This window comes from Vicia villosa, linkage group LG3, assembly GCF_029867415.1.
Source record: "Vicia villosa cultivar HV-30 ecotype Madison, WI linkage group LG3, Vvil1.0, whole genome shotgun sequence".
In the NCBI taxonomy this organism is placed as follows: domain Eukaryota; kingdom Viridiplantae; phylum Streptophyta; class Magnoliopsida; order Fabales; family Fabaceae; genus Vicia; species Vicia villosa.
Genome location: NC_081182.1, coordinates 217270101 through 217297646, shown reverse-complemented (window position 1 = coordinate 217297646; position 27546 = coordinate 217270101). Strand labels below are relative to the sequence as shown.

At 37.6% G+C, this 27546-nt stretch overlaps 3 protein-coding genes across 3 annotated transcripts; all 3 read right to left on the bottom strand.

The window, feature by feature from the left end:
- Positions 1 to 1072: 1072 nt before the first annotated feature.
- On the bottom strand, positions 1073 to 3871 carry LOC131657401 (uncharacterized). Its single transcript, XM_058926810.1, has 6 exons — positions 3593 to 3871; positions 2626 to 2698; positions 2440 to 2533; positions 2114 to 2242; positions 1965 to 2022; positions 1073 to 1771 (listed from the first exon to the last, which is right to left on the bottom strand). The coding sequence occupies exons 1-6, from the start codon at positions 3623 to 3625 to the stop codon at positions 1283 to 1285; spliced, it is 876 nt and encodes a 291-aa protein (XP_058782793.1). The 5' UTR covers positions 3626 to 3871; the 3' UTR covers positions 1073 to 1282.
- A 7752-nt stretch (positions 3872 to 11623) lies between these two features.
- LOC131593590 (disease resistance protein RPM1-like) lies at positions 11624 to 14960 on the bottom strand. The gene is made up of 2 exons (XM_058866159.1): positions 11989 to 14960; positions 11624 to 11906 (listed from the first exon to the last, which is right to left on the bottom strand). Exon 1 carries the CDS (start codon positions 14824 to 14826, stop codon positions 11998 to 12000), a length of 2829 nt encoding a protein of 942 aa, XP_058722142.1. The 5' UTR covers positions 14827 to 14960; the 3' UTR covers positions 11624 to 11906; positions 11989 to 11997.
- A 2314-nt stretch (positions 14961 to 17274) lies between these two features.
- On the bottom strand, positions 17275 to 25392 carry LOC131593589 (disease resistance protein RPM1-like). The gene is made up of 3 exons (XM_058866158.1): positions 24806 to 25392; positions 17722 to 20453; positions 17275 to 17555 (listed from the first exon to the last, which is right to left on the bottom strand). The coding sequence occupies exons 1-2, from the start codon at positions 24912 to 24914 to the stop codon at positions 17731 to 17733; spliced, it is 2832 nt and encodes a 943-aa protein (XP_058722141.1). The 5' UTR covers positions 24915 to 25392; the 3' UTR covers positions 17275 to 17555; positions 17722 to 17730.
- Between the last annotated feature and the right edge of the window lie 2154 nt (positions 25393 to 27546).

Sequence of the window (27546 nt, the reverse complement as noted above, 5' to 3'; positions counted from 1 at the left end):
ATTGTGTTGGTGTTTGAGCTTTAGGTGTTGGTGGGAGAATAATCAATGAGTGTTGATGCCTTTGACACTTTCACTTACCATTTGCCTTAATTTTCAATTACCTATAATAAAAAAAACTTGGTAAGATAAACATGACATTTTTATATTAGCTACAACTGTTCGATTCAGGGATTAGTTCTGACATCAAGTAATTTTAGGTCCAACTCCCTTTCAATTGTAGTTGCGAGAAATTAAACCGCAGTCCTCTCTATTAAATCCAGCGTCAATCACCATAAAACAACAAACAATTGATACAGAAAACCACGCTTTGTCAACTAACATGTGTTAAACCAACGATACATATGTTTATTGGCATCAATATGTATAATAATTAATTTATTGGTTATATACTATTACCGCCTAAAGTTGTTAAAACTTTATGAATTTAAAATTTTGACATGTATTGTAAATTGAGTTAGATTTTTAGTTGAGGAAATCCAAACTTGTACTCTTGAGAAAGATGAAAACACCTTTTTTTTAATAAATGGAGACATTATCAACTTATTGTTCACTGCTTTCTGGGCTTTCTGGATATGCAGTAAGTTCATTTAAAAATCGCATTCCAAGAAATAATGAGATTCATAAAGTCGTGAAAACTAACCAAGAGAATTGAAACACGAAGCCGGCCAAAATAGAGCAAAACAACGGTAGCAAGAGCAACCTTGCTGGTAAACAGCGAGAGCAACAATTTTGTGAGAGGCGCGTACTGGTAGACAGCGAGAGCAACAGTTTTATTAGAGCATTTTTTGTGACTTAGGGTTTAGTTGTCAATTGCATATACAAAGATGGAGAAGAGTTGGGCCGATGCAAAATTTAAACTATATAATGGACTAAATAACAGATTAAGTGAGTAACTATAGGTTTCAATTCAGTTGACTGGTTTGGAGAATCAAAAATACTAAAACTAAGAATCAAACCAAACCGCTTTGACTTTCATCGGTTTGGTTCAGTTTTTGAAACCCTACAGAAAAAACCATTTTATTCAATTTAGAAAACCATTTTGATAAACAATATCTTAAATAACACAGCACAATGAAACCATCTTGTAATCAAGCTTTATCAAGAAATTTAATCCTGAACTATCAAAGTTGATGTAACCTACAACAACATCCATTTTTAAATCCTAAAAGGTGCATGAAACTAACATTACTAATAAGAAAAAACTACATTTGCTACACAAGATCATCGATATACCAGATAACTATACCAGATATCGAAAAAAAGGGTTTTCCACTTTAATCTATTACCCTTCCTCCTCATCATAATCTTCCTCCTCCTCATCTAGTCTATTACCAAGATTCGCCGCAAGCTGTAACGTATCGATCGCCATCTTGTCGACATCAGCAAGAGACCAACCTGGAATTTCTTCATGTTGCATATCCATTACTGCAGCAGGTTCAGGCAATGAGGCCTGTGGAGTAGCCGTGCTTATATTGTCTTTGTCCTCGTTTTCTTGTATATTGGCATTCAAATCGATGTTTCGGAACGATCGAGTGCTTTCCTCGTGAGGTGAAATGTTTTCCTTTGATAACTCCTTTGGTTCTGGACCGATATCGATTGCCATGTTTGTATTAGAGGCTTCTTTGCTACTTTGTTGAATAGAGGTGCAAGGTTCAGACTCAACCTGCTGATGTAAGGTCTCTTTCTCTGCGGTGCGTGCTCCTCGGCCACGGCCTCTTCCTCTACCTCTCCCTCTTCCCCTACCAGTACCGCCGGTGTGGCCCAACTCTAGCTGTAATCAAATAAAAACATTTTCTTTATCAAAACTGTTTGAAGAAAACAATAGCCTCTACGAAAAACGGCTCGGTTTTATTGTAATAGAAATAACTCAATCCAAACACGCATAGTAATACTTTTACCATCGTTTAAAGAATAATACTAATTTAGTTGACCATAGTCGAGGTTTTTCATGAAAGGGAAATTACCATCTTACTCCGCTTAGTCTCTTCATCACTGTCATTGCAATCGTCTGCAGCAGGTTTCCTGGAAAAACGAAGCATTTTTTAACGTTGCTAATTGTTTACATGCATAGATAAATTAGACAAGATAAAGAAAAAGATATTGGACTTCAAACCTTCTCTTGGGAAGAGTGCGGTCATCGGCTCCAGTCTCAGGATGGCCATGGCCGTGCCCATAGTCAGGAACCCTGCTGACGATGTCTCTCAAAAAGTCGAAGACGTTGTAGCTTTGTACACAATGTTTCCTGAAGTTTGTGTTCGCCACTGGTTAGAATATACTCGAAATATATTAAAGACACATAAAGGTTAAATCAAGTAATGACAATTTCGGAACTTCAAATCTTAATCGTTAATCAAACTTCAGCAAAAGTAAAATCGGTTTGTGCATGGACACGAGGTTTTGTAAAGATAATTTTAAATTTTAGAATATTATATGACTTACAAATGCAATGCATTCATGGTCTTTGCTCCTCTCTGTAGAGTTATTTCATAGGTGCGGTCGCAAAGATCTTGTAGGAATAATTCCAGAGCTTTTGCTGTAGAGAAATTCAAGAGCATGGTCAACAACATATGAGAGAAAAGACGCGACAAATGGCTAATGGTTAACTAAGAAGTAAAAGAAACTCACAAACTAAAACAGGAACTGCCAGTGCTATCTTTCCAACATCCTCGTCCGCTTGCATTATCTTCTTTATCCGAGCCTGCAATTTAACGTTTCCATCAGATAAAGCATTCTCCTAATAGATCTCTTCGGATAAAGACTATTTGGAAATTCCCTACTCAAGTGGTATCAATCGGCAGACAATAGCGGAATGCTACGCTATAACAAAACTGAAGAGTTTGCATGTGCATCAAACATGAGCTATTTTAAAAAGAGAAAAACTGATCGGTAAATAACACTCGAATGTTCACACGGTAACACACAACCCTTTCGATATGTAAGCTATGATTTCCCTCCATTCCCTTTTCAATTTGCAAAGCAACCTATCATTTCATAATATATAATCGAGATCGAAAAAATTCATCTCTCCGCTAATTGCCTGCAAAGCTATCCTCGCTCAAAGTCACATCCATGGTTTTAAATTGCAGTCCGCAACCGCATTTGCAGCCGAAATATTATTGATGCAGTAGTCTCCACAACCACATCAGACCGCAATTGCAGTGTGATTTAAAATCAGGCATCCGAGATTGTGAACCGCATCAGACAATTTCACCCATGTTTTTTCTAGTATTTTCATCAAAACTCAATTTACTCATGATGTAATTAAAAATTGTCCAATAAAAATTTATGCCGAAACGGCCGCAATGCGCGTCGCAGAAACCGCAATCCCACACATAACTCTTAACCTAACCTAAATTATTATCAAGCACAAACAAATAAATTATATCAATTATACCAAATTCCAATAACACCCATCATTCCATTATACCTAATTCACACCCCCAACAACCCAGAAACCCTCAATTATCATCAAACCTAAATAACCAAAAGCTCAATTTTTTCAACAAAAAAAAATTACCCAGATGCAAAAACACAAGGGAAATACGAAAAAATTCAAACTTTAACCCTAAAAAAGCCGAAAAAAACAACTTACAGCAGGAAAACGGGTATCGAGCTTCTTCTTCATGGCATCAAAATGGGACCAGGGACAAAGTAGAATGAAAAATGGGGGGTTTGAATAAGAAGGAAACGATTTGGAAGAGAAAACTGAAATGAAAGGAAGGGAAGAATGTGTGTGTGTGTGGTGTGATGTGAGATCCGAAGGTGGTGTCAGGTGTGCGACAGAAACCAACGAGGTTTCGATTTGCCGGAATATCCGTACGTACGAGTTTGACGAAGGAATTTAATTTATTTAATAAATAAATAAATAAATACATAAATTGTAAAATTGTGATATTGAGAAATTGAGAATGATGACGAAAATGTAGTTTAAAGTTTATAAGGTTGTGAGGGAATAACCAATAGATGAACGACACGTGGCTAGTGTGTTTTAATGAAATTCTACTTTTGACCTTGAGGCCAATTTGGATATATTAAGAGTAGCGAAATAAAACGGATATTCGATTTTATTGTTGGTATATTCTTTTGAGGTTAATATAGGGTTTGCATGTTGAGGCATTTGTCTCCCAATCAATATAAGGTTTCTGTGAATTTTTATCAAAATCAACCAGGCAACAATTGTTGACAAATTTCATTTGCATGTTGAGTGATTTGTTTCCCAATCAATATAAGGTTTTTGTGAATTTTTATCAAAATCAACCAGACAACAATTGTTGACAAATTTCATGCAAAGAAAGGAATAGCCAATAGATATGGATAATAGAATAAGAGTGATGTGCCTTATTAAAAAAGGGGGGAAGGGGAAAAATACACCTCATAAAGTAACTTGTCTTTGCAATCGGTAGAGATTTAATACTCACCTATAAAATTGTCAGCAAAGTAATCAAACAATAAACGATAAATGACAGTTATGCTAAAACCTTAAGAGGGTATCCCTTATGGATCTTCATTCTCCATTCTCCTCCACAAATTAGGGAGGAAGTCTCCTCGCCTTCGTAGATTTCTTCTAGAAGTGTAATTCTTGGGCTAATCCTTTTGGCTTTCCCATCTGGAGCGTGGATCCTCTTTAACTTGAGGCTTTCTACATAACACTTCATGGAGATGTCCTAATCTCATTTCTATAACTCATATTTATCCATCGGGGAGGAGATACTTCATGCATAACACTTGAAGGTGTCGGGTACCACCCTTCGAGTTATATTGTTGGTTTCCTTGCGGGGGAGGTCGTCTTTCTGCTCTTCGAGTAAGGGTATGGGTCAAGAAGACTTATCCTCGGACCAGTTTACGCCCTTTCAGTTGATTAGCGGTGGACGGATGGATTTGATTTACCGTCGAATTCACTGGTTTCCTCTGCTTTTTAGGTCATAATGGTTGTGCCAGCAGATAATCAGACACTTACCTCCACTTCAGCGCCGTCTTCGGCCACTCCTCCGGTCGTGCGGGAAGTTACGGTGGAAGATTGGGTGACCAATGAGGTGCTTGACTCGGAGTTCCATTTCGCCACAGACAGTTCGGACGTCTATACTGATATCAGCGGGGTCGTAGGTGACGAATTAGCAGAGAATGACTAGGTCGTTTCCGTTCAGGGCATAGTTGAGCGGGTGTGCAGTACTTACCCACCAGACCTGATTCTCATGTACGAAATAGTCTTCAGGAAAATGGGGTTCCGGGTACCGTTCACGGACTTCCAAATCTTCGTTTTTAACCACTTGGAGCTTGCGCCCAACCAACTCTATCCGAATTCAATCGCCTTTCTTCGGGCTTTCGAGTTGACGTCCCAATACTTGGAGATTAGGGCTACGGTTTTGCTGCTCTTCCATTGCTTTCATGTGCAGCGTAAGACGGCCCACAGGCGGTTCGGATGGGTTTCTTTAAAGCAGGCGAATAAGCTCTTCAAACCTTTTTCGGATTCGATTAAACACTTCAAGACAAGTTACTATCTTCTTCGGCCTTAGTCGTGGGCGGCTCGGGACTCAGTTCTCCGTGCCGATGTTGGACACTCGCGGTAGTCCCATTTTGAACGACATCGGAAATCCGAGGATGGCGAGGAAGCGGATGTTCCGGTTCCAATAGCTGTGGGACCATTTTAAGTATACTACTGACCAGTTCATCAGCAAGGCCGGGGAGCTGGATGACGAAGATCGGGCAAGTTTTAAGAAATTGTCCGACTTTGTGTAGAGCTTTTTCCCAATCCAAAAGGTGGATTGGACTAGGAGACCTGTGTTCGATGCTGACGGGGAGCCGGAGTTAGGGCCTCGTTATATAAGTTGTAAAGAGTTGGCCGAATGCGAATCAGCCGATGAGGCCATGATTCTCTTGGGTGCCCATTTTATTTTTACAATTTTTCGTGTAAGTGTACGCCCGTTTGAATATCTTACTGACCAACCCTTTGTTTGTTTATTTTGTAGGATCAATGGCGAGCAGGTAGGATCGTGTTTGGAAGCATGCCCAGGCAAAGGCGAAAGCGGCAAAGAGGGCACCGCTAGTCGTCTGGCCCATGTCCAATCAGCTCTGGGGACTGGTTCCGAGACCTCATCGTCTTCCCCAGCGGGTGCTCGGTCTCTTTTTTTGGCTGTAGATTAACAACCTCTATATGTGCCCGTCAATGTCCAAGCTTCTCCATCCGACTTGCAAGCTGACCTGACCAGAAGAAGCGTCGTCGGACTATGTTCGTGGACAACGTAGACCTTACTCAGGACGACTCTCCTGACCAGTATCGCTTGCTTTCTTGCTTTCTCCAGCGAAATTTCTTTGAAGGCGGGCCCTCCCCCTCCATTCACCGGACTGAATCCCTTCATATTGAGGGGATGGATGCGGTGCTCAAACAAAGGATACTGGCCCAGGACACTGCTGCTGTGATGCGAGTCACCGAGCTGGCGATTATGTACTCCGTTGATGCCCCTCATTCCGCCGACATGCTGAAGAAGGTCGAGGATGATTATAAGTATAAGTTGGCCGTTCTAGAGGAGGATCAAAAAAAGGCGTTGTCCTCCAGAGATGAGGAGCTGACAAGGACGAATGCTCAATTGGGGACCAATGCCCGAGCCCTGGCCGAGAAAGAAGCTGTTTTGAGATACCTGAGCTTGCAGCATGCCCTGCTCGTCTGGACTCTGTATGGGGTACTGCAGTCGTTGACTGTTAAGGAGGTTGCTCTTCGCCGATCCCTTGCTCTTACCGAGGATGAGACAGACAAGGAGAAGGCTCTCTTGACCCGAGCGGACCTTATTAGCTACATCCGCGTCCTGGGGGATGACTGCCTTGCCACTAGTCAGGAAATATATGACTCGACCATAGCTTAGTTGAAGATCAATAATCCGGGGGTTGAGTTGATAACCGAGGGTATCGGGCCTCTCCATCAGATTGAAGGTGGGTGAATCGTGTCTCCGGACTTTGGTGACGGTAGCGGGGAAGACGGGTTCAGCGTCAGGGACGATCAAATCATGCCCGTGGACGAGACTGCCTGATTCTGGTGTTTTGTTAATTTGTTGTTATGTTTCTGGCCTGCGTGCCGATGCATTTTGAATTTAATTTTGATGGGGGGGAGTATGCCCCCCTTTTGGTAATGTACTTAACAATTTACCGTCTCGGCCGTGATGGCTTGGCGACGGGCACAATCGTGGGGTCTTTGGCCCCTTTTAATTTCAGCTACACTTCCGTTTATGATTTGGTGCATGATTTATGCTATTTTGTTTATGTTTTTGCTCGTAGTTGACTAGGACAGGGAGTTTGCTCGGTTGGTTATAGGATTGTCAAGTGTGGGGAGCTTGGACGATTTGTCGGGGTCATGTGCTTGGCTGGATTGAGTCTCAGACTCTGTTGTTTTGGGGTCCAAATCTTACAGCGTGAACGGTCCCTTCGCGAGCAGGGTGTTCTACCGTCGTGGTACGGTTATGACGGGGGATGCTCGATTTACCTGTCCCCCAAAGGATCAAGTGCCTGCTCGATTAAAAGAGCAAACTCTTGTCTTTTCGTTTCAATAAGAGGTGCTAAGCTTGTACCCAACCACACATGTGATTGTGAGGGCTCCCCGTAAGAGTGTGTTCGGCTCTAGTTGTAATATTGCTTGAGCTTTTTAGCATTCCATGGTCGAGCAAGCTCTTCTCCCTGTAAATTTTCTAAGTAATATGCCCCATTTCCCTTTTTTGCTGGGACGCGATAGGGGCCTTCCCAATTCGCGGCTAGTTTGCCTTCTCGAGAATCTTTGTGATTCCTCTTTAGTACTAAACTGCCTACCTCGAACTCTCGTTTAACGACTTTCATGTCATATCTTAAAGCTATCTTCTGCTTGAGTGATGCTTTGTGGAGGGCAGCGCCTGTCTGGACTTCTTCGACTAGGTCGAGCTCTTCTCTGACAGCTTCGCCATTCATTTCTTCGTCCAAAGGTTCCTCTGTTTGCCTAGTTGGCTCGTTTATCTCAATAGATATCATGACTTCAGTTCCGTATGTTAGTCGAAAAGGAGTTTCTCCCGTAGTTGAATGGGGCGTGATTCGGTAGGCCCAGAGGACGCTGTGTAGCTATTCAACCCACTTCTTTTGATTTCTTCGAGTCTTCTTTTGAGGTGCATCAAGATTACTCTATTCACAGCCTTTGCCTGGCCGTTAGTCTGAGGATGTTCGACGGAAGCAAAATGTTGTATCGTCCCTAGCTTCGTGACGAACTCTTGGAAGTTTTTATCGGTAAACTAGGTTCCGTTATTGGTGATGATAACCAGAGGTACACCAAACCGAGCAAGTATGTTTCTTTTGTAGAAACGGAGTACGTTTTACGGGTTATTTTGGCCAGCGCTTCTGCCTCGATCCACTTGGTGAAGTAATCGACGATCGTTATAAGGTACTTGTTTTGATTAGAGCCAGTGACGAAGGGACCGAAAAGGTCCATACCCCACCAAGCGGATGGCCAAGGCGATGATAAGGATTTGAGTTCGTTCGGAGGAGCCAGGTTCATATCCCCGAAACGTTGGCATTTATCGCACTTTTTCACGTGTTCTTTGGCGTCTTGCTGCATGGTGGGCCAGTAATACCCTGTTCGTAAGGCCTTCCGGGCGAGTGATCTTCCTCCTAGGTGCTGGGCATTTATCTTTCATGTATCTCCCGCAGGACATGGGGAATTTTGCTTTCGTTGAAACATTTGAGGAGGTGAATGAAGAACCCCCTTCGATACAGCTGGCCTTCGACCAGCACGTAAGAGCAGACTCTCCTCCTGACGACGACGACTTCCTTGGGGTCGTTCGGTAGGAGTTCGTTTGCTAAGTAGTTGTATATCAGAGTCATCCAACAAATGGTGTCCCCGATTGCATTTACGTCCAAGACTGTAGTCGGTACCTCGATATTGGTTCGGGGTAAGACTTCTAAGATTACGAATTTGTTCCTGCCTTTCTTCTTGTTGAAGTATAATAATAATAATAATAATAATAATAATAATAATAATAATAATAATTATTATTATTATTATTTTTATATTAAGGTGTATTTTATTCTAAATGCAAATTAAACTATTAATTTTTTAAAAAAAAGTTCATTTATAAAAAAATGCAGTCTTCCCGCGTTATACCTATCGGAATTGAATTTTTCATCAAGCTTCGGGTTCCTCAGCAACGACCTCGTCGTCTCAGTCCTCCGTAAACGCAACAACACCGCCCTCTAAACCTCTCAACGTCACTCTCTCTACGCCTCCTCAGATCAGCATTTACCGATTCAGACGCAACTCCTTCGCTCACAACTATAATTAATCGGTAACAATTTCGCATTTCCTTGATCTTCATTGCCGCAATCTGTTTTCAATCGGTGGAAGAAAATCATCACGATAATGACATTGACATTCACATTCACATTCATTGAAACTTTGAACTAGCCTTTGTTTTACTAGACTAGAGATTGCGATAAAATGCTGTTGTTTATCTTTAAATTAGTCTTGTATCTTTAGTAGTAGCTAGCTATGAAGCAACACAAAGACACCAGACACGACACTCACACGTAAACATAACCACAAGGTGAAAATTTGAAAAGTTGAATTGATTGATTGGAATTATACCTTTTGTCAGAAGCGTCGGTGTTACCGAGATAGCTAGTTGTAACTAGGGCTGTTCATAGTACAATTGGATTAAAAAACCGAACCGAACCATAGGAAAATGTCATTCGAACTGTTTCAATTTATTCAGAATTGAATCTGATGAATGGTTTGATATATCGATTCGGAATTCCAAATCGTATCGAACCGTTAGAAAATATTTTTTTACTAAACCAAATCATCTGTTAAAGAACCGAACCGCTATACTATATTTTTCGAATTTTTTAAAAAAGTCAAAAACTTGTTTAGTATTTTTTTCGTTTTCAGTTTCGGTTCAGTTTATTTGCCATATGATTCTGTTCTAAAATTGTTTGTACAACATGATTTGATTATTTTAACTTTGGTTGGTTTGCTTCACAGTTTTCTTAACAGTCCTACTTGTAATCATCCTCAGATGTATTGTGAATTTAATTACCAAGCATTTTTATTTCTTGTGATTAAAATCTGATTAACTTAGCCAAGTGTTAAAAAAAAATCTCAGATTTATAGAAATATCCTTATTAATCATTGCTTATTAGCTATTGTCATATAATACATGTAGATTTTAATGAATTTGAGAATGATGCATATTGTGTTAATTTGGGATATAATTGAAATAAAACATACTTTCTTTTAGGATATTTTTCTTTTGCTAATGTAACAATGACACTTAATATGAGATGGAATGGGAGAAGTGTGAGATTGAGGGAGCATATACTTGTAAACCTGATAGAACAAAGGAATGATAAGCTGAATAAAGACCACACAGTATGAGTAATTGGTTTAAATTAGGCATTTGTTTTTTTCTCTAAAAAAACTATATGTATAATTGTCAGTTGGTTTGTTCAGAATCTCTGTAGCATCGACACCTCTGAAAAAAGACGTGGCTGTGTCAGAAACCGACACTTGTGATTATGTTTAAATCATTCACATTTTCAAATTATTATCGGTGTTCACGTGTCAGTGTCAGTGTCGTGTTTCTGGTATTCATGTTTCATTGTTCAGAGTGATAACACCTTCACCAGAAATAAATAAATAATCAATATTATCTTGATTGCTTACTATTTAGTACTCTACTAGACAAATATGCATCCATTATGTCAAGTTATATATTAATACGCAGGTGTGTGGATTAAAATGGAATTGGCATCACAAGAAAATGTTAAGTGTCCGTGATTTCAGTGAGAAATGCAGATCACAGTCATGTACCATAATGATTTCAGTCCTTCATCTAAATCAGGTATGCTGCAACTTATAGCTTAAGCTCTAGCATGGGGGTCCAATGTGAAGTTTTAAAGCATATATGTAATGTAAGGCATGCTATTATCAATACCCTATAGTATAATGCTTAGGTTTGTAGAAAAACTTTCATAGAAAATTGAAATATCCATAGAAATCTCCATTCTACAGTGTGTAGAAAAACATTCACAAACAACCAATAATAAACAACACTACAAACAAAAAAAGAAAGCCAAAACCAACGCCTTTTGGAGAAGCATTTCCGGAATCTTTTGGAGATGCATTTCCGGACTTTCTTAAAGGTAAAATAGAGGTGTCTTACTTACAACGTCTTTGGTGGTGTGATTTTAGGTGCGTTCGGAGATATATTTCGAGACGCTAGGGGAAGTTGTGACTTTTCGCGGTGGTGTGGAAACACAGATAAGGGTGAAAAGAGCAATCCTCTCCAAATATTTAGGCTAGCCCGTGGGACAATCCTAAAAAGTTTATTACTCGAAATCCCAAAGTTATTCAAAAGAGAATAGGTTCGTGGTAGAATAAATGTTACTCTCATAATGATTATCCCTTTTGGTTGAAAAAATTTAACATTTTAGTAATATGCAGGTTTGTTGATTAGAATAGAATACATTAGAAGATGTCAACCGTCCATGACTTTAGGACAATTGCAAATCATCATGATTTCAGAGACCTTCATCTATTATCAGGTATGTTGCAACTCAAATGTTATCTTTGATTTGATTTTTCTAATAAATGATCATCCATACAACAATCATCTGCATCAACAGGTAGATTTCATAAATGTAAGTAATAGCAACGAAATTGCATACATCTTTCATAGCACATTGAAATATCCATTGTACTGTTTATAGAGAAACATCCACACAACACAACAACCAATAATAAACAACACCACACTCAAATGCCACACACAAATGAAAGAAATAACATCCTTAAATATATAGTAGATGATTCAATTCAAGGAAATAATTTATTAAGCACACAATAGAAGGAATGAAGAGAGAAAGTGCATCTTCATGTGAGCTGCACCATTGAGAATATAAACCTGTTGGATACAGAAAACTATCAAAATTGAGTATCATACAAATAACACCAGAGAAGCATAAAATTGTTAGAGGAAAGAGTACCTTAAAGTTTTAGACATTGAGCTGAGTAGGAATTGGGCGCAACTCATAGTCATGAAATCTTGTTCCTACTTTCTGACGAATTAGTACAAGCGGAATATGATTGATAATCCAATGGCACGGTCCATTTTTCTCGAGATCAATGCTATCAACTAATTCAACTGGCATATCAGCAAATCCAAGGAATTGAAGGTTTTTCAAGTGCTGAAGGTCTCGCGGAACCACCTTCAGTTGAGGGTTATTGTTAAATCTGAAGTGTTCAAGACAAAGTAAAGCCCCTTCGTCTATAGATACCGAACTTAGTCTATTTAATCTAGTTAGATCCAACTCCTTCAGCTTATGAAACCCTCCTTTCTGAAAGTGCAATCTTTCACCAGAAAATGCATCATCCCACAAATTCAGCCTCAACAAATTCGGCAAATTCTTCAAAGAGTCTAGTGGATCATCTTCGAAGTTAGACAAACCGAGTCTTAGCTTCACAAGATACTGGAGATTCGGGATCCATTTAGGCAACTTTGTTAGTTTGCATTTCAAATTGAGTACTCTAAGATAGGGTGGAGCTGATGCAAGATCCAAGTCAAGGATTTCTTCCTTAGCCATAGCACCGATATTAAGAGATTCAAGGTGATCCATCTCTTGTATTGCTTCACATAATGCGTTTCCGTATTCTCCCCGAACATGCTTTATGCCTAACTTTCTTAACTGTTTCAACTTTTTGAGCTCTTGGATAAGGTCGTTTCCACCGTGATCCGCTTCCAAAAAGTAAAGTTTTTGTAAAGATTTCAAGCTTCCGATACCCTTTTGCATTTTCACTCCTATTGTAAAGTTCAACATAGAATAGTGCCCTTCGTATTTTCTATAATAAGCCGGAAGAAGCCTTAGCTTTGTGAGCTTGTTTATCTCTTTTGGTAACTCATGCACAGGAGTTTGCCTTAGATCCAAGGTTTCTAAGTTGACTAGCATACCGATGGATTTGGGAAGAACGGTAACTTTTGTCTGACTCAGGTTCAAGTATCTTAGATGGAAAAGATTCCCTAAGTTATCAGGAATAGAATTCAACGAAGATTTCTCAAAATCAAGCACTTTCAATAGCTTGAACTTGGAAAATGCTCTGTCCATGAAATGTTCATTCAGCTCTCCTTTGTCAAAAACAAAAATAGCACGAATTCCCGTGTTACTCGAGCTTCTCAACACATTGTTAGCATTTGCTGCTATAGAGAAGCGCCTAGTTATTCCAACTGTGACATGTTCATCATCTTGCATCAAATGACAAAAGCTTAAATCTTTCATTTTTTTGATAATCACTTCGCGCAATACATCATGGACTTGACAACTTTTCACTTTCCCATCAAAACCCACTTTGGAAACTTGAACCAAACTTCTATGTATCAACTGTGTCATGTGCTCTTCAGCAACTTCCTCCAATGGTCTATTCTCCTCATCCTTTACAAACCCTTCAGCCATCCATTGTCGAGTAAGTCTTTTGCGATTGATGATGTAGTCCTCAGGATATATACCAAAATACAACATGCATGATTTCAAGTGGTAAGGCAAATCATCATAACTAAGAGACAAAATCTTCACTAAACTAGATAAATGGGCATTGCGCTCTAACTCCATTCTCAGATTTTTACTCACCTTCTCCCATTCAAAAATGGTTTTAGATTTTGTTGACAACAGACCCCCAATGGCCACAATTGCCAGTGGTAGACCTCCACATTTTTGAACAATTTCACCGGACACACCCTCAAGTTCCGCTGGACACTTTTTTCCAGGCTCATATCTAAATGCCTTGTTGCAAAAAAGTTCCCATGCTTTCTTTGGTGACAAAGGTTGTAGCTTGTGAACATGAACACGAAAAGATTTCTTAAAATATTCAGCAACATCCATCATTCTAGTGGTCACAATGATTCTACTTCCTTTGTTATTACTAATTAAGGCATGTTCAATCTCATCAGAAAATTTTTCTTTCCAAACATCGTCAAAAAAAACTAAGTACCTCTTTGCTTCAAGGTATTGCCTTACTTGAAATACCAATGTTTTGTAATCCATCTTTTGCAGACCCTTTGGAATAGACTCATTGCTGTCCTTACAAAATTTCTCTACCATATCAATAAACAACTCCCTCGCCGTATAAGATTGAGAAACTGTGATGAAAGATCTACAATCGAAGTGCTTTTTTACGAGCTGGTTGTTAAAAACATAGTTAGAAAGAGTTGTCTTTCCGAGTCCTCCCATGCCAACCACCGAAACCAGCATGAGTTCATTGGTTCCTTCCACCAAACATCTCACCAATTCATCTCTTGATGACTCAAATCCCACAACTTGAGTCTCTTCAATAAAAAGCGAAGCCATTCGAGGATCACCAAAACTTTCAATGTGAGTAGTCCCTCTTTCAGCCTTAAACTCATACCTCAAACTTCTCTCTTTGATTCCACCAATTGATAATTTGATATCTTTCATCTCAGCAGCAATTTGATGTCTCCACTTCATGGTTTTAATCATCTGAATTACCATTTTGAGCGAGGCCATGCATCCAGAACTCGAATGTTCGACCGTTTGTGACAAATACATGCTATAGTAATCAATGACATCTTCTACGCGAAAAGATGCTTCTCTTACCTGCTTCACCCAAGTTTTGACTCCTTCATTAGATCCCCCTCCTCCTCCTCCACCATCATCAGAAGCCTTTTTGTCTGCATCCTTGAGGAAAGCCTGAATGCTCTCAAGTTCAACTTTGATGTCATCAAAGTCTTTGTGTACTCCTGTCAGCAAAGTTCCTTCTTCTAATGCAAGTTTGTAGAGTTGCTCTAAAACAAATGACACTGTAGTTTCTGCCATTTTTAATTCCTGTTACTTTTGGACAAACTAGCTCTTGCAAACAACTTCATCTATTTTTAATCTCTTTTGCTTTTGGTCCTTTGCCTTTTCTATACGCCAGATTTGATTCTTGAGTAAAGCTGAGTTTATCAGAAACTGCTTTTTTATTGTTCTGTGGGGACATACAATTATTCTAAATTTTCTTTTCTATTGTGTTTCCTTTAAATTTTACATAGTTAGTTAATAAAATAATAAGTGATAAATATTAACATATTATTAAAAAATTAATAAACATTATTAGTATTTTAATAATTTAAGATATGGAAATATTAGAAGATAGATATTTTATAAATGAAACCGAGAGAGTGGAACTTTCTGCAGGACAAGTGGATGTTTATGACTTTATGACTATATAATAATAAATGTAGTTGTGGGATGTTGTACCTAAAAATAAATACTTCTGTTTGACAATAATGAAATGTCTTAGTATTTTAGAATATTATTTGCTTAATCTAAGTGATTTCTTATTATTTGTGCCAATAATCAAAGAATCAACCAGGAAGTGTTGGAGCAGAATCTAAACTAAACTTAAAAAACAGGAGACTCACGCATGTTTTAATTTGGGTTTGTATCCTTTACCATTTTTTCCCTCTAGTCTTGGTAATATAATATTATAATATACTCCTTTTAATATTCTCCCTCAGCTTGAGCATATATATTAATAGAGAAATGATTGGTTTACACTCAATTTGACACTTACACCGTATAATATACTGTATATATATACTCTTTATTTTTTAAATAATATTTTATCTTACTTTGAAATGTGTGCAAGGCTAAATCAATGGTATGCATACGGTGTAGATTGCATATGGTGTAGAAACCAGTGTCAACAAAGCATCCCTCATATTAATAATGTCCAACTTGTCACAAATGAAATCACTATGCACCACATTCAATGCGTTTGTAAACAAATCTGTAAGTTGATCTCCTGTCCTAACATAGGAAGTGGATATGAGATTTTCTTGAATCTTCTCTTTGATAAAGTGACGATTTACTTCAATGGTTTTTGTTCTTTCATGAAAGATCAGATTTGATGTAATATGTTGGCAGCTTGGATATCACAACACAATTTCATAGAACAATTATTCTTAAATCTCATCTCATCCAAGATTTGTCTTATCCATATTAGTTCACAAGTAGTTTGAGTCATATCCCTGTATTCTGCTTTTGCACTTGATCTTGCTTCTACATTTTGTTTCTTACTTTTCAAGATATCAAATTATTTCTGAAGAATACACAATATCTCGTGGTAGATTTCCGATCCACTAGACATCCTGCCCAATTTGAATCAGAAAAAGCCTCCACTTGCATATGCCCATGATCTTGGTACACAATTCCCTTTCTTGGAATTTTCTTCAGATATTTAACAATGCGAATTAGTGTTTTCCGGTGAGTATCTGGGGGTGAAGACATAAATTGACTCACAACACTTGCATGAAAAGCAATATTAGCTCTCGTAACAGTTGAGTAATTCAATTTTTCCACCAATCTTCTATAGAACATTATGGTGAAAGTTGACTCATGTAGCCGACTCCATTTAGTGGAATAAAGCTTGATTGTTGTTGTTGTTGAAGAAGTTGTTTAATTCAAATGAGCTCACGCGTTGCTATAACCATAGCTCTATATTCAACCTATGCACTAGAACTTGCAACCACATTTTTCTTCTTGTTCTTCCATGATATAAGATTTTCTTCAATTGACACACAATACCCTAAAGTAGAACGCCTATAAATAAGTGAACCTACCCAATCTACATCGCAAAATCCGACTAATTGAGTGCTTCTTTTATCTTCATACAGCACTGAATGATCGTTATGAGGAGATTGCATCTCCTTGTCCCGCGTTTCTTTTAATGTACCTCAGAATTCGAATTAGTGCATCTCAATGATCGTTATGAGAAGATTGCATGAATTGACTTACCCCTCCAACCGTAAAAGAAATATCCGGCCTTATAATAGTAAGGTAAATGAGTTTTCCAACCCGTCTTCGGTATCTTTCAGAATTAGAATAAGGCTCATTTGGTTGGGTAACAATTTCAGATTTGGATCCTTAGGATTGTCAATTGGTCTACAGTCCAATATACTAGTTTCTTTTGAGTATATATAATGCATAATTTCTTTGCGAAAAGATAATCCCATTCATTGACTGTGCAACTTCAGTGCCAAAAAAATATTTCATTCTTCCTAGATCCTTGGTCTTAAAACAGGCATTTCTTTTTGTTGTCGCAGTGACTATATTTATGATTATTATTATATATGGTTTTGTTGAATTAATAAGCCTCATTTACCAAAAAAAATGAATCACTGTTGTCTTAATTGCTTACTATTGAGTACTCTACTAGACAGATATGCATTCATTATAATATATATGCTGCAACTAATTCATCAATGTAATACATTATGTAAATAGTAGTAACGAAATTGCATACATCTTTCATAACAAATTGAAACATCCATTGTACTGCTTATAGAAAAGCATCCATACAACAACCAATAGTAAACAACACCACACACAAATGACAGAAAACAGAAAATGAAAACAGAAGCATTGGTCTATTAATAGAGTACACATTCCTTGAATATATAGTAGACGATTCAATTCAAGGAAATAATTTATTAAGCACACCGTAGAAGGAACGAAGAGACAAAGTGCATCTTCATGTGAGCTGCAACATGGAGAATATGAAGCTGTTCACATGGGCACAGAAAACTGTCAAAACTGAGTATGATACAAATAGAAACACGCAAATTGGTCTCGTGACCTTAATTTTTCAATGCTGAATAAACAATCTTGTTACATTATTTATGAAAGAGTTAATCGAACTTAGAAAGCTTAAGACATCAGTAAACATACCTTGACAGTTCAGACATTATTTATAGTTGGAATAGGATACAACTCATAGTCGTGGAATCTTGATCCTATTTTCTGTCGAATGAGTACTAGAGGAATATGCCTGATTATCCAATGAAATTCTCCCCCTCTGCGTGGATTAATGCTGTCAACCAATTCAGATGGCATATCAGCAAATCCAAGGAATTGAAGGTTTTCCAAGTATTGAAGGTCTTGAGGGACCACCCTCAATTGAGGGTTGTTGTTAAATCTGAAATGCTGAAGACTGCGTAATGCTCCATTCTCTATAGTGATAGAAGTTAGATTATTCAATCTAGTGAGATCAAGCTCCTTCAGCTTAGGAAACCCTCCAACTTGAAAATGCAAATTATCACCAGAAAATGCATCATCCCACAAGTTCAACCTCAACAAATTTGGCAAATTCTTTAAAGAGTCTAGTGGATCATCTTCAAAGTTAGATAAGCCAAGCCTTAGTTTCACAAGATACTTAAGATTTGGAATCCAATCAGGCAACTTTGTTAATCTACCTTTCAAGTTGAGAACTTTAAGTTTAGGTGGAGTTGATATAGAATCCAAGTCAAGGATTTCCTCCTCAGCTATAACAGTAATGTTTAGAGATTCGAGGTGCTTCATCTCTTGTATTGTAGCACATAATGCACTTCCATATTCTCTCCGCACACGCCTTATGCCTAACTTTCTTAACTGTCTCAACTTTTTGAGCTCTTGGATAAGGTCTATTCCACCATGATCTGCTTCCAAAAAGTAAAGTTTTTGTAAAGATATCAAGCATCCAATACCTTGTTGCATTTGCACACCAGTTGTAAAGTTCAACATAGAATGCCCTTCATATTTTCTATAATAAACTGGAAGAAGCCTTAGCTTTGTGAGCTTGTTTATCTCTTCTGGTAACTCATGCACTTGAGTTTGCCTTAGATCCAAGGTTTCTAAGTTGACTAGCTTACCGATGGATCTGGGAAGAACCATAACTTTTGTATGGCTCAGGTTCAAGTACCTTAGATGGAAAAGATTCCCCAAGTTGTCAGGAATAGAATTCAACATAGAACTCTCAAAATCAAGCACTTTCAAAAGCTTGAACTTGGCGGATAATCCATCCATGAGCTGTTTAGGAGATTCATCTTTGTCAAAGACAAATATAGCGCGAATTCCTGAGTTGCTAGTGTTTGTCAAGTCATTCTTGGAGATAACTGCTATAGAAAAGCGTCTAGTTATTCCAAGAGAGACTTGTTCATCATCTTTATGGCATAAATGACAAAAACCTAAATCTTTCATTTTTCTGATGATCACTTCGTGCAATAAATGATGGACTTTGCAACTCTTGACTTTTCCATCGAAACCGACTGTGGAAACATTAACTAAACTTCTTTGTATCAACTCCGTCAGGTACTCTTCAGCAGCTTCCTCCAAAGTTCTTCCCTCCTCATGCCTAACAAACCCTTCGGCCATCCATTGTCTAGTAAGTCTCTTCCTATTGATTGTGTAGTCCTGAGGATATATACCGAAGTATAGCATACATGATTTCAAATGGTAAGGCAAGTCATCATAACTCAGCAATAAAATCTTTACTAGACTAGCCAGATGCACACTGCGATCTAACTCCATTCTCAGATTTTGACTCACATTCATCCACTCGAACATGGTTTTAGCTTTTGTTGACAAAAGACCACCAATGGCCACAATTGCTAGTGGTAGCCCTCCACACTTTTGAACAATTTCTCTGGACATCTCCTCAAGTTCTGTTGGACACTCCCCTCTAAACGCCTTGTTGCAAAACAGCTCCCATGCTTTGTTTGGAGGCAAAGGTTGTAGCTCATGAACATGAACAGGAAAAGATCTCTTAGAATACTCTGCTACATGCATTTTTCTAGTGGTCACAAGGATTCTACTTCCTCTGTTATTATTAATTAAGGCATGTTCAATATCATCAGAAAAATCATCTTTCCAGACATCATCAAATATAACCAAGTACCTTTTTGACTCAAGGTATTGTCTCACATGAGTACTCAAAGTTTCATCATCCATCTTCTGCAGACCCCTTGGAATCGGCTCATTGCTGTCCTTGTAAAAATTCTTTATCATTTCTGTCAACAACTCTCTGATAGTGTACGATTGAGAAACTGTGATGAAAGCTCTACAATCGAAGTCCCCTCTCACTAGCTCATTATCAAAAACAAGCTTAGCGAGAGTGGTTTTCCCGAGTCCTCCCATGCCAACCACAGAAACCAACATGAGCTCATCGTTTCCCCCCACCAAGCGACTAACCAATTCATCTCTTGGGATCTCAAACCCTACAACTTGAGTCTCTTCAATGAAATTAGGAGCCATTCGAGGGTCTCCAATTCTAGGAGCTTTAGCCCCTCTAGATCCTCTTTCAGACCGAAAATTAAAATTTCTCCTTCTTTCTTGGATTTTACCAAGTGATAACTTAATCTCCTGAATCTCAGAAGCAATTTGGATGTGTGGATTCGAACCAGGAAACATTTGGATTGCTGATCTTAATCCAGATTGGTTGACTCTTTCTGCCTCATACAAGATGTAGTTATCAATGACATCTTGTATACGAAAAGATACTTCTCTCAGCTGCTTCACCCAAGTTTTAACTCCATCTTCGGAATACCTTGTGTCTGCATCCTTGAGGAAGGCATGGATGCTGTCAAGTTCATCTTTGATGTCCTTGAAGTCGCTTTCAACCCTTCTCACCAAAGTTCTTTCTTCTACTACAGATTGAAAAGTTTCATTTAATAAAAATTGGCCAAGTTGTTGCAAAACAAACGGCACTACAGTTTCTGCCATATCATTTCTCAGTTTTCACCAAAAGGCTATAGCTCTTTCAAGAATTTTTCTTGGCACTCCAAGTAAGTTCAAGTGAAGTGCTTTGTTTTGGTGCTTAGATTAACTGTAAAATAGCTGTGATTTATAGGAAGACATAGACTAATGAATAGTTACATGCATGACTATATTTCTCTACTGTTATGTGGGGACGAATACAATTCTTTTTGTTGGCTGCATACAGAAAAAGTTGGTATTCTAGTTACTTCTGAATGTTATTGGTGACTGTGAGATACCAGTGGGGTAGAGTACTTAATAATTGAAGCTTGTGACTATTAGAACAAATAAATCAACTAGTACAATGTGCTCTATTTCATTATAATGTGCATCATATTTCTATTTTTCTCTATTCTTAAGTTCAAGTGAAGTGCTTTATTGTGGGAAGACTTTGACTAGTGAATAGTTACATGACAATTATTTTCTACTGTCACGTGGAGACAAAAGTACATTTGTTTTTGTCGGGTCTATTTACTCCTTAAAGGAAAAGTGGGTATAGACATTGTAGGTACTCCTGAATGTTGCTGTGAGACACATGAAACATTAATAATTGAATGTTGATGTGACTTGTGAGACACGTGAAACACGCTAGTGGAAAACATTTTTAAAAAAATCCAATATAAATAGATAAAATGTATTAGGATCATGATAACGAGTACCGCAAAGGCATTTTTTAAGGATTCTAAATATAAAAAATATTCTATAAATAAATAAAATATTTTAATTTACAATACATTTTGAATACAAGTAGTTATTTTTTTTTTTGGAAGAATAAGAATTATATATAAATTCCAAAAAACAGCTATTTACACATGCGACCCATAGCGTCCAGCAACACTACTACAAAGCAAAACCTAAACCCAACTCATAGAAGGAAAGGAGCAATCCTTCCTCTAAGGTTTGATTTCCTCCATATTCTATGAACAATATTATCTATAACCTCACTAGGTATGTTCCTATATCTATCATTTTTTTCTATCATTTGCACTATACACAATCTCATTCCTATACATCCAACAAGCATAAATGGTTTTGGCAAAGGCAGTCATTAGCAGCTTCTGCTTCCAGCTCTTGCACTTGCATTTGTGCACCATCCAATCCAACTCTTGATCCCATCTTTGGGAGACATCATCCAGCTGCATCCATCTTAGCACTCCCTTCCAAATGTCACATGTTATACAGCAATCGAATAGCAAATGATTCAAATCTTCATCACCTGCACACAACACACATTTTGCAGTATCCAGAATTCCAAACTTCATAAGTCTGGCTTTTGTAGCTAAGCTCTGGGCCTAGCTTCATTATCGTACAACAAACTCTGCCAAGCCACAGGTTGAGTGTTCCTTAGCAAACCATTGTAAATCCTCTTTTTTCTAAAATTCCCAGCAGGTATCATGTCCTTCCATGCCTGCATATCCACAACAGTTTCTCTTTGTTTGAGAATAGCTTTCAGCATCCATGAGCATGTGGGCCGAATTTGCACTTCCATGACCTGCTCTGTCTTCATGTAGTAGGTGTGAATCCACCTTACCCACAGGCTGTCCCTTTTTCTACACAGATCCCAAAGAAGTTTGCTCAGGCATGCCTTATTCCATCTCTCCAAATCAACCACATTTAGACCTCCTTGCTTCTTTGGCTCACATATCTTGTTCCAAGCAATAGAGGCTCTTCTAGAGTTCTCATCCTTACCTGACCATAAGAAATTCCTGCATAAACTTTCCAGCCTTTTAGTGATACTTTTAGGAAAGGGTATACACTGGAGCCAATAGTTAACAGTGCTGAAAATCACACTGTTAATCAGTTGAACCTTGCCAGAGTAACTCAACATCTAAGTTGACCAATGTCTGATCCTTTTGCCAATTTTCTCCACCAGATACACACAATACTTATTTGACAGCCTTTTGCTTTCCAATGGAATGCCAAGATACTGAACATGCAATCTTCCTATACCAAATCCTGTTATAGCAGCCATTCTTCTTTCCTGTTCCCTATCCATACCTCCACAAAAAGCTTGCACTTGGCAGGATTTACCACCAGCCCAGTTGACTTGGAAAATCCTTGGAACTTCCCTATTACAAGTTGCATAGAGATTTCATCTACTCTAGAGAACAGGAGGAGATCATCAGCAAAACTCATGTCAATCATCCCTATTTTCTCACACTTACTATGAAATTTGAAATTAGGGTTCAACTTCAACTCACTTAATTTCCTATGTAAGTATTCCTTTACCACAACAAAAAGGAGAGGTGATATGGGATCACATTGCCTCAGCCCTTTTTCTGCTTTCATGCTACTAGAAATAGTCCCATTTATGTTGAATTGATAGCTTACAGTAGTTACAGCTAGCATGGTCCACTCAATAAATCTTCTAGGAAACCCAACTTCAACCATAATTTTCTTCAAAGCTTGCCAATCCACATAGTCATAAGCCTTTTGCACATCCATTTGCATCATACAACCTGTCATACCTACTTTTCTGCTATACCCCTTGACTAATTCATAAGCCAACAGAATGTGATCATGTATATCCAGCCCAGGAACAAAGGCAACCTGGTTTCTGCTGATAATACTAGGCAGAATACCACTGATTCGCTTAGCCATCACCTTAGCTATAATCTTGTACACTATAGTGCAACAAGCTATAAGCCTATATTCTTTGATACTCTTAGCATCAACATGTTTCGGAATCAGAGTTATAAGAGTTTGATTCCACTTCTTATCCAACACACCCTTCTCAAAGAAGTCTTTCACCACTTGTATGACATCATCCTTAATTATGTGCCAAGAATTTTTAAAAAACTTGGAATTGTAACCATCCACTCCAGGAGCTTTAAGATCACCAATGCTCTTTAGAGCACTCTCAATTTCAGTCTCAGCAACATCCTTAATCAACTCAATCCTTTGGTTATTAGCCAGTTGCTTGCCTTTTCTCAAAACCTGGATGTCCACTGCCTCCAGCCTTTTCTGAGCAATCCCCATAAGCTTCTCATAGAATTGAAGAACTTCCTTTGTGATATCCTCATGCTATGTGATCACAGTCCCATCTTCCTTACAAAGCTTATGAATCCTCATATTACTCTGCTTACTCTTTAGAGATGCATGAAAGTAGGCATTGTTGCCATCACCTAATCTGATCCAATTTACTTTTGCCCTTTGTCTCATAATCTGTTCCTCTGTTGCTAGCAGATCAAGGAGTCTTTCAGTCTTTTGCTTCTCATCCCTTATCAAGTACTCATTCATTTTATCATTTACAATGTATTTCTGAACCTCTTCCAACTTTTCTCTAGCCTTGTCAATCTGTCCCTTGATTCCACCAAAGGGCCTACTCATATTTATTCCACAGGATATTTTGTTGATTTCCTCTAATCCCTCTATTCCAGTTTCTTTGCACTTGCTCATTATACTCATCCACATCAGTCACCTTATTTAGAAATTTGAAAATTCCTTTTCTTCTTTGATGTTCCCCATTCTTAAGGCACAACATAGCATGATCAGAGATACAATGCTTTAACACATGAAGCTCCCAATTCAGATTTTGCTGAAACCAATCTCTATTAGCAATAGCCCTATCTATACAGGAGTATATAGTGCCAGTTACATGTTTACTACACCAAGTGTATCTGTCTCCTTTCCTATCCATCTCAGACAGCCTACAATGAACCATCATGTTACTCAAGTCAATATAATCTCCTTCCTGCACATCTTTACCTCCAATCCTATCAGTAGTACTTAACACATTGTTATAATCACCCAACAAACACCAAGGCCCCTACTGATTAGAACTAATTCTCTCTATGTCTTTCCATAACTGTCTTTTCCTATCCAACTTATTAGATGCATAAATTGCAGTTAACCAATGTTTGAATTTACCCGCCAAGTCATAAATCCCACAATGAATCATCTGATCAGAGCTGCCACTACTTTTAATGTCTACTTTGTTCCTACCCCACAGGATCCACACTCTCTCCCATTAATATGATTACTATAGTTATCAAGGAAGTTCCACTTATCCCCTAACACCTTTCTAATTTTCTTAGTGTTGTTGTGTTTAACTCTGGTTTCAACAAGTATAGCAATATCAGGTTTTAGTTTAGAGATACGGGAGCTAATCTCTCTATTCCTGGCCCCTTTATTCAGCCCCCTAACATTCCAAGAAACAATCATGTCACACCCAGGGGTGTGTTTTTAGGGTCATTCAAAACACCTAAAGTTTTAAACACATTAGAGCAGAACAGATTGGTACCTGGGCATTCATGCATACATTTTTTGCCATCTTCTTTCTTCCTTCTAACCTCAGTCCAGTTCTCTTTTCCCTGGTCAATTGGTTCATCACTTTCTCTAGTAGCCTTCATTGTTCCATCCTTTCCTTCTTCAGGCTCTTGTTGACTAGATGCTCCCTTCTCATCACTCTTTTTGAGTTTTGGTTGCCATGTCTTCACTGTAACCTTCCTCTCATTGGAACAGACATGCCCCACCCCCTGGCATCTTTCACAGTACTATGGCTTCCACTCATACTCAACTTTCTGTTTTCTTACCTTTCCATCGCGGTCCTTGATGGTTACCTCTTCACACAGCTTTTGTGTAACATCAACCTCTACCAACAACTGAGCATAGCTTACTCTAAGCTTCCCTGCTGTGCACTCATCCGTAAACAAATGATTACCCACTGCACTCCCAATCTTTCCCAAACTCTGAACTCCCCATAGAGGTAATGGCAAGCTCGGTAGCTTAATCCAAATCGGAATCGACCGTAGCATATCCTTCTCCATAGAGAAATCACGACGCCACTCCATTACAATCATAGGCTTGTTTTGGATTGTGTAGGGTCTTCTCATCATTACTTCATCCCTGACGTCACCTGTCCTGTCGTTACCTGTCATGAATACAAGTAGTTTTAAGAAAACATATCTTTTATTTCTTAGAAAAATCAATTATTTCCATTTTCATTACATTGAATACTAGTCTTTAATAAACAAAACATACATTTTTAAACTCTTAACAAGTGCTCCGGGCACTCGTTAGTATTTTCTAATGTATTATATCATAATTTTTATGATTACAAAGACTTTGGTAAAACTGATCAAATGCAAGAAAAAAAAAGTTTTTGTGAATATCCAATAAACTCTTCAAGAATTCAAAATTTTGCAATATATTTTTAAAAGTATGAAATATTTGACTTGATTTTTACAATTTCACCTATTTTTATTCAAGAAATATTTTGGTAAAATCATCAAAAGTGTAGGGATGTCAAGTTGAATGAATTTTAGAGGGTATGAGGTTGAATTCTCGAAACACACTAGTCGAGTGGAGTACTTGATAATTAAAGTGAGCTGGTAGAGTACATAATAATTGAAGATTGAAGGTTGGTGTGACTAAGAGATGTGAAATACATGGAGTTGATTGGATACATATAAACTAGGGTCGGCTCAATAATTTTGGAGACTTAACACAATTTTTTAAAATTTTATTGTTTATTATTATACACTTACAAATATATAATTAATAAAGTTTATATAAATTTGTGTTATGCGTAAACATAATTTAGAAGTTTTATTGAATTTTTTAGGGATTTAAAATAATTAAAAAGGATTTTCTGTCAAAAAAAATTAATTAAAAAGGATTTAAATATAATTATTTATAGGACATAATTTAGATACAATTTTTTAAATGTAATTCTTACTATTTTTCAATAAAAATATGATAAATATATAATTTTTTTCTGAATGTTGTTGGTGCTTAATAATTGAATATTAGTGGTGACTGTGAGATTCCACTGAGGTGGAGTACTTAATAATTGAAGCTTGTGACTATTAGACATATGAAACACACTAATTGGACTGGAGTACTTGGTGTAGGAGTGGACAACGGGCTCGGTTGACGAGTTCGGTTCCAAAAGAATTATATATCCAACCTAAACCGTGGTTGAATATATATGACCTATTTCCATCCAAATTCTTAATCGGTTTGGCTGGTTATTACGGACAGGCTGAGCTTCTCATGTTAATGTTTGAAAATCTTTATTTAATAAAATCTAGTATTACTAGTATGTGTGTTTAGAATCCTATAATTTCTCCTCTTATAACATATATTTAATTTAACAACAAATTGTAACATATATTTAAGTCATAAGATTGCACATATAGAACTCACTAAGAAATTATCATCTTCAACAAGCTTACATTCATTTAAACAATCAACAAGTTGTTACACTCAGAATCTTGGTACATTACAAACTCAAGAAACATTGACAGTTATTATTATAAACATCTAAACTTAGAATTTTTATAGAAAAATCATGCAGCAAACATGTTGCAAAAAACAGAAGCATCTAGTTGAAACAAAAACACAAGTATTGTTCATCAATGATTAAAATAAAACCAAAACTTACTGTTACACTAATCGATTCAACACAAGTCTTTGCTAGTTCATTTCTCCAACTCCTCTAAAAGAAACAACTTTGTTTTAACAAAACCATTAGATAAAAAAAAAATACAAATAACATAAAAATCACAACAATAAAAAAGTTTAGTTGAAGAAACATTGTTGAAATTTAGAATGTCTTTAGAATTTATTCCGCTTCACTGTAAACACAAGGAAATTATTAAGTAGTCTAGTGGCTCGAATTCAACTTTAAAAAAGAAAAAGTAGGTTGTCGCGGATTCACACCCGTGTCCCTGTATTTAATGTCTCTGCACAACTATCATCTGAGTTGGTTTAAGGGAACAAGAAAAATAAATTTTAATTTTCTTTATTCCATTAAACCAACTCAATTGGGAGCTGTGCAGAGACATTAAATGGATACTCCCTCCGTCTCATAATAAGTGTCTTATTTGAGCTTTGCGCGGTTTTTAAGAAAATGATTAGATGTGTTGATTTTAATGAAAAAGTTAATATCATTTATTAAAGTACCCTTATTTATTATAGGTAGTGGAGTTGTTGAAAAACGTGAAAGTTAATATATAGGGGTATAGTAGTGGAAAAAAA

Coding starts and splice junctions, on each gene's coding strand:
- LOC131657401 (XM_058926810.1), bottom strand. CDS start 3,625: ATGAAGAAGAAGCTCGATACCCGTTTTCCTGCT. Junction 2,699..3,592: donor TCGATACCCGTTTTCCTGCT/GTAAGTTGTTTT, acceptor GTTAAATTGCAG/GCTCGGATAAAGAAGATAAT. Junction 2,534..2,625: donor GGCAGTTCCTGTTTTAGTTT/GTGAGTTTCTTT, acceptor ATTTCTCTACAG/CAAAAGCTCTGGAATTATTC.
- LOC131593590 (XM_058866159.1), bottom strand. CDS start 14,826: ATGGCAGAAACTACAGTGTCATTTGTTTTAGAGCAACTCTACAAACTT.
- LOC131593589 (XM_058866158.1), bottom strand. CDS start 24,914: ATGAAGGCTACTAGAGAAAGTGATGAACCAATTGACCAGGGAAAAGAG. Junction 20,454..24,805: donor ATGTATGCATGAATGCCCAG/GTACCAATCTGT, acceptor TTCAATCTGTAG/TAGAAGAAAGAACTTTGGTG.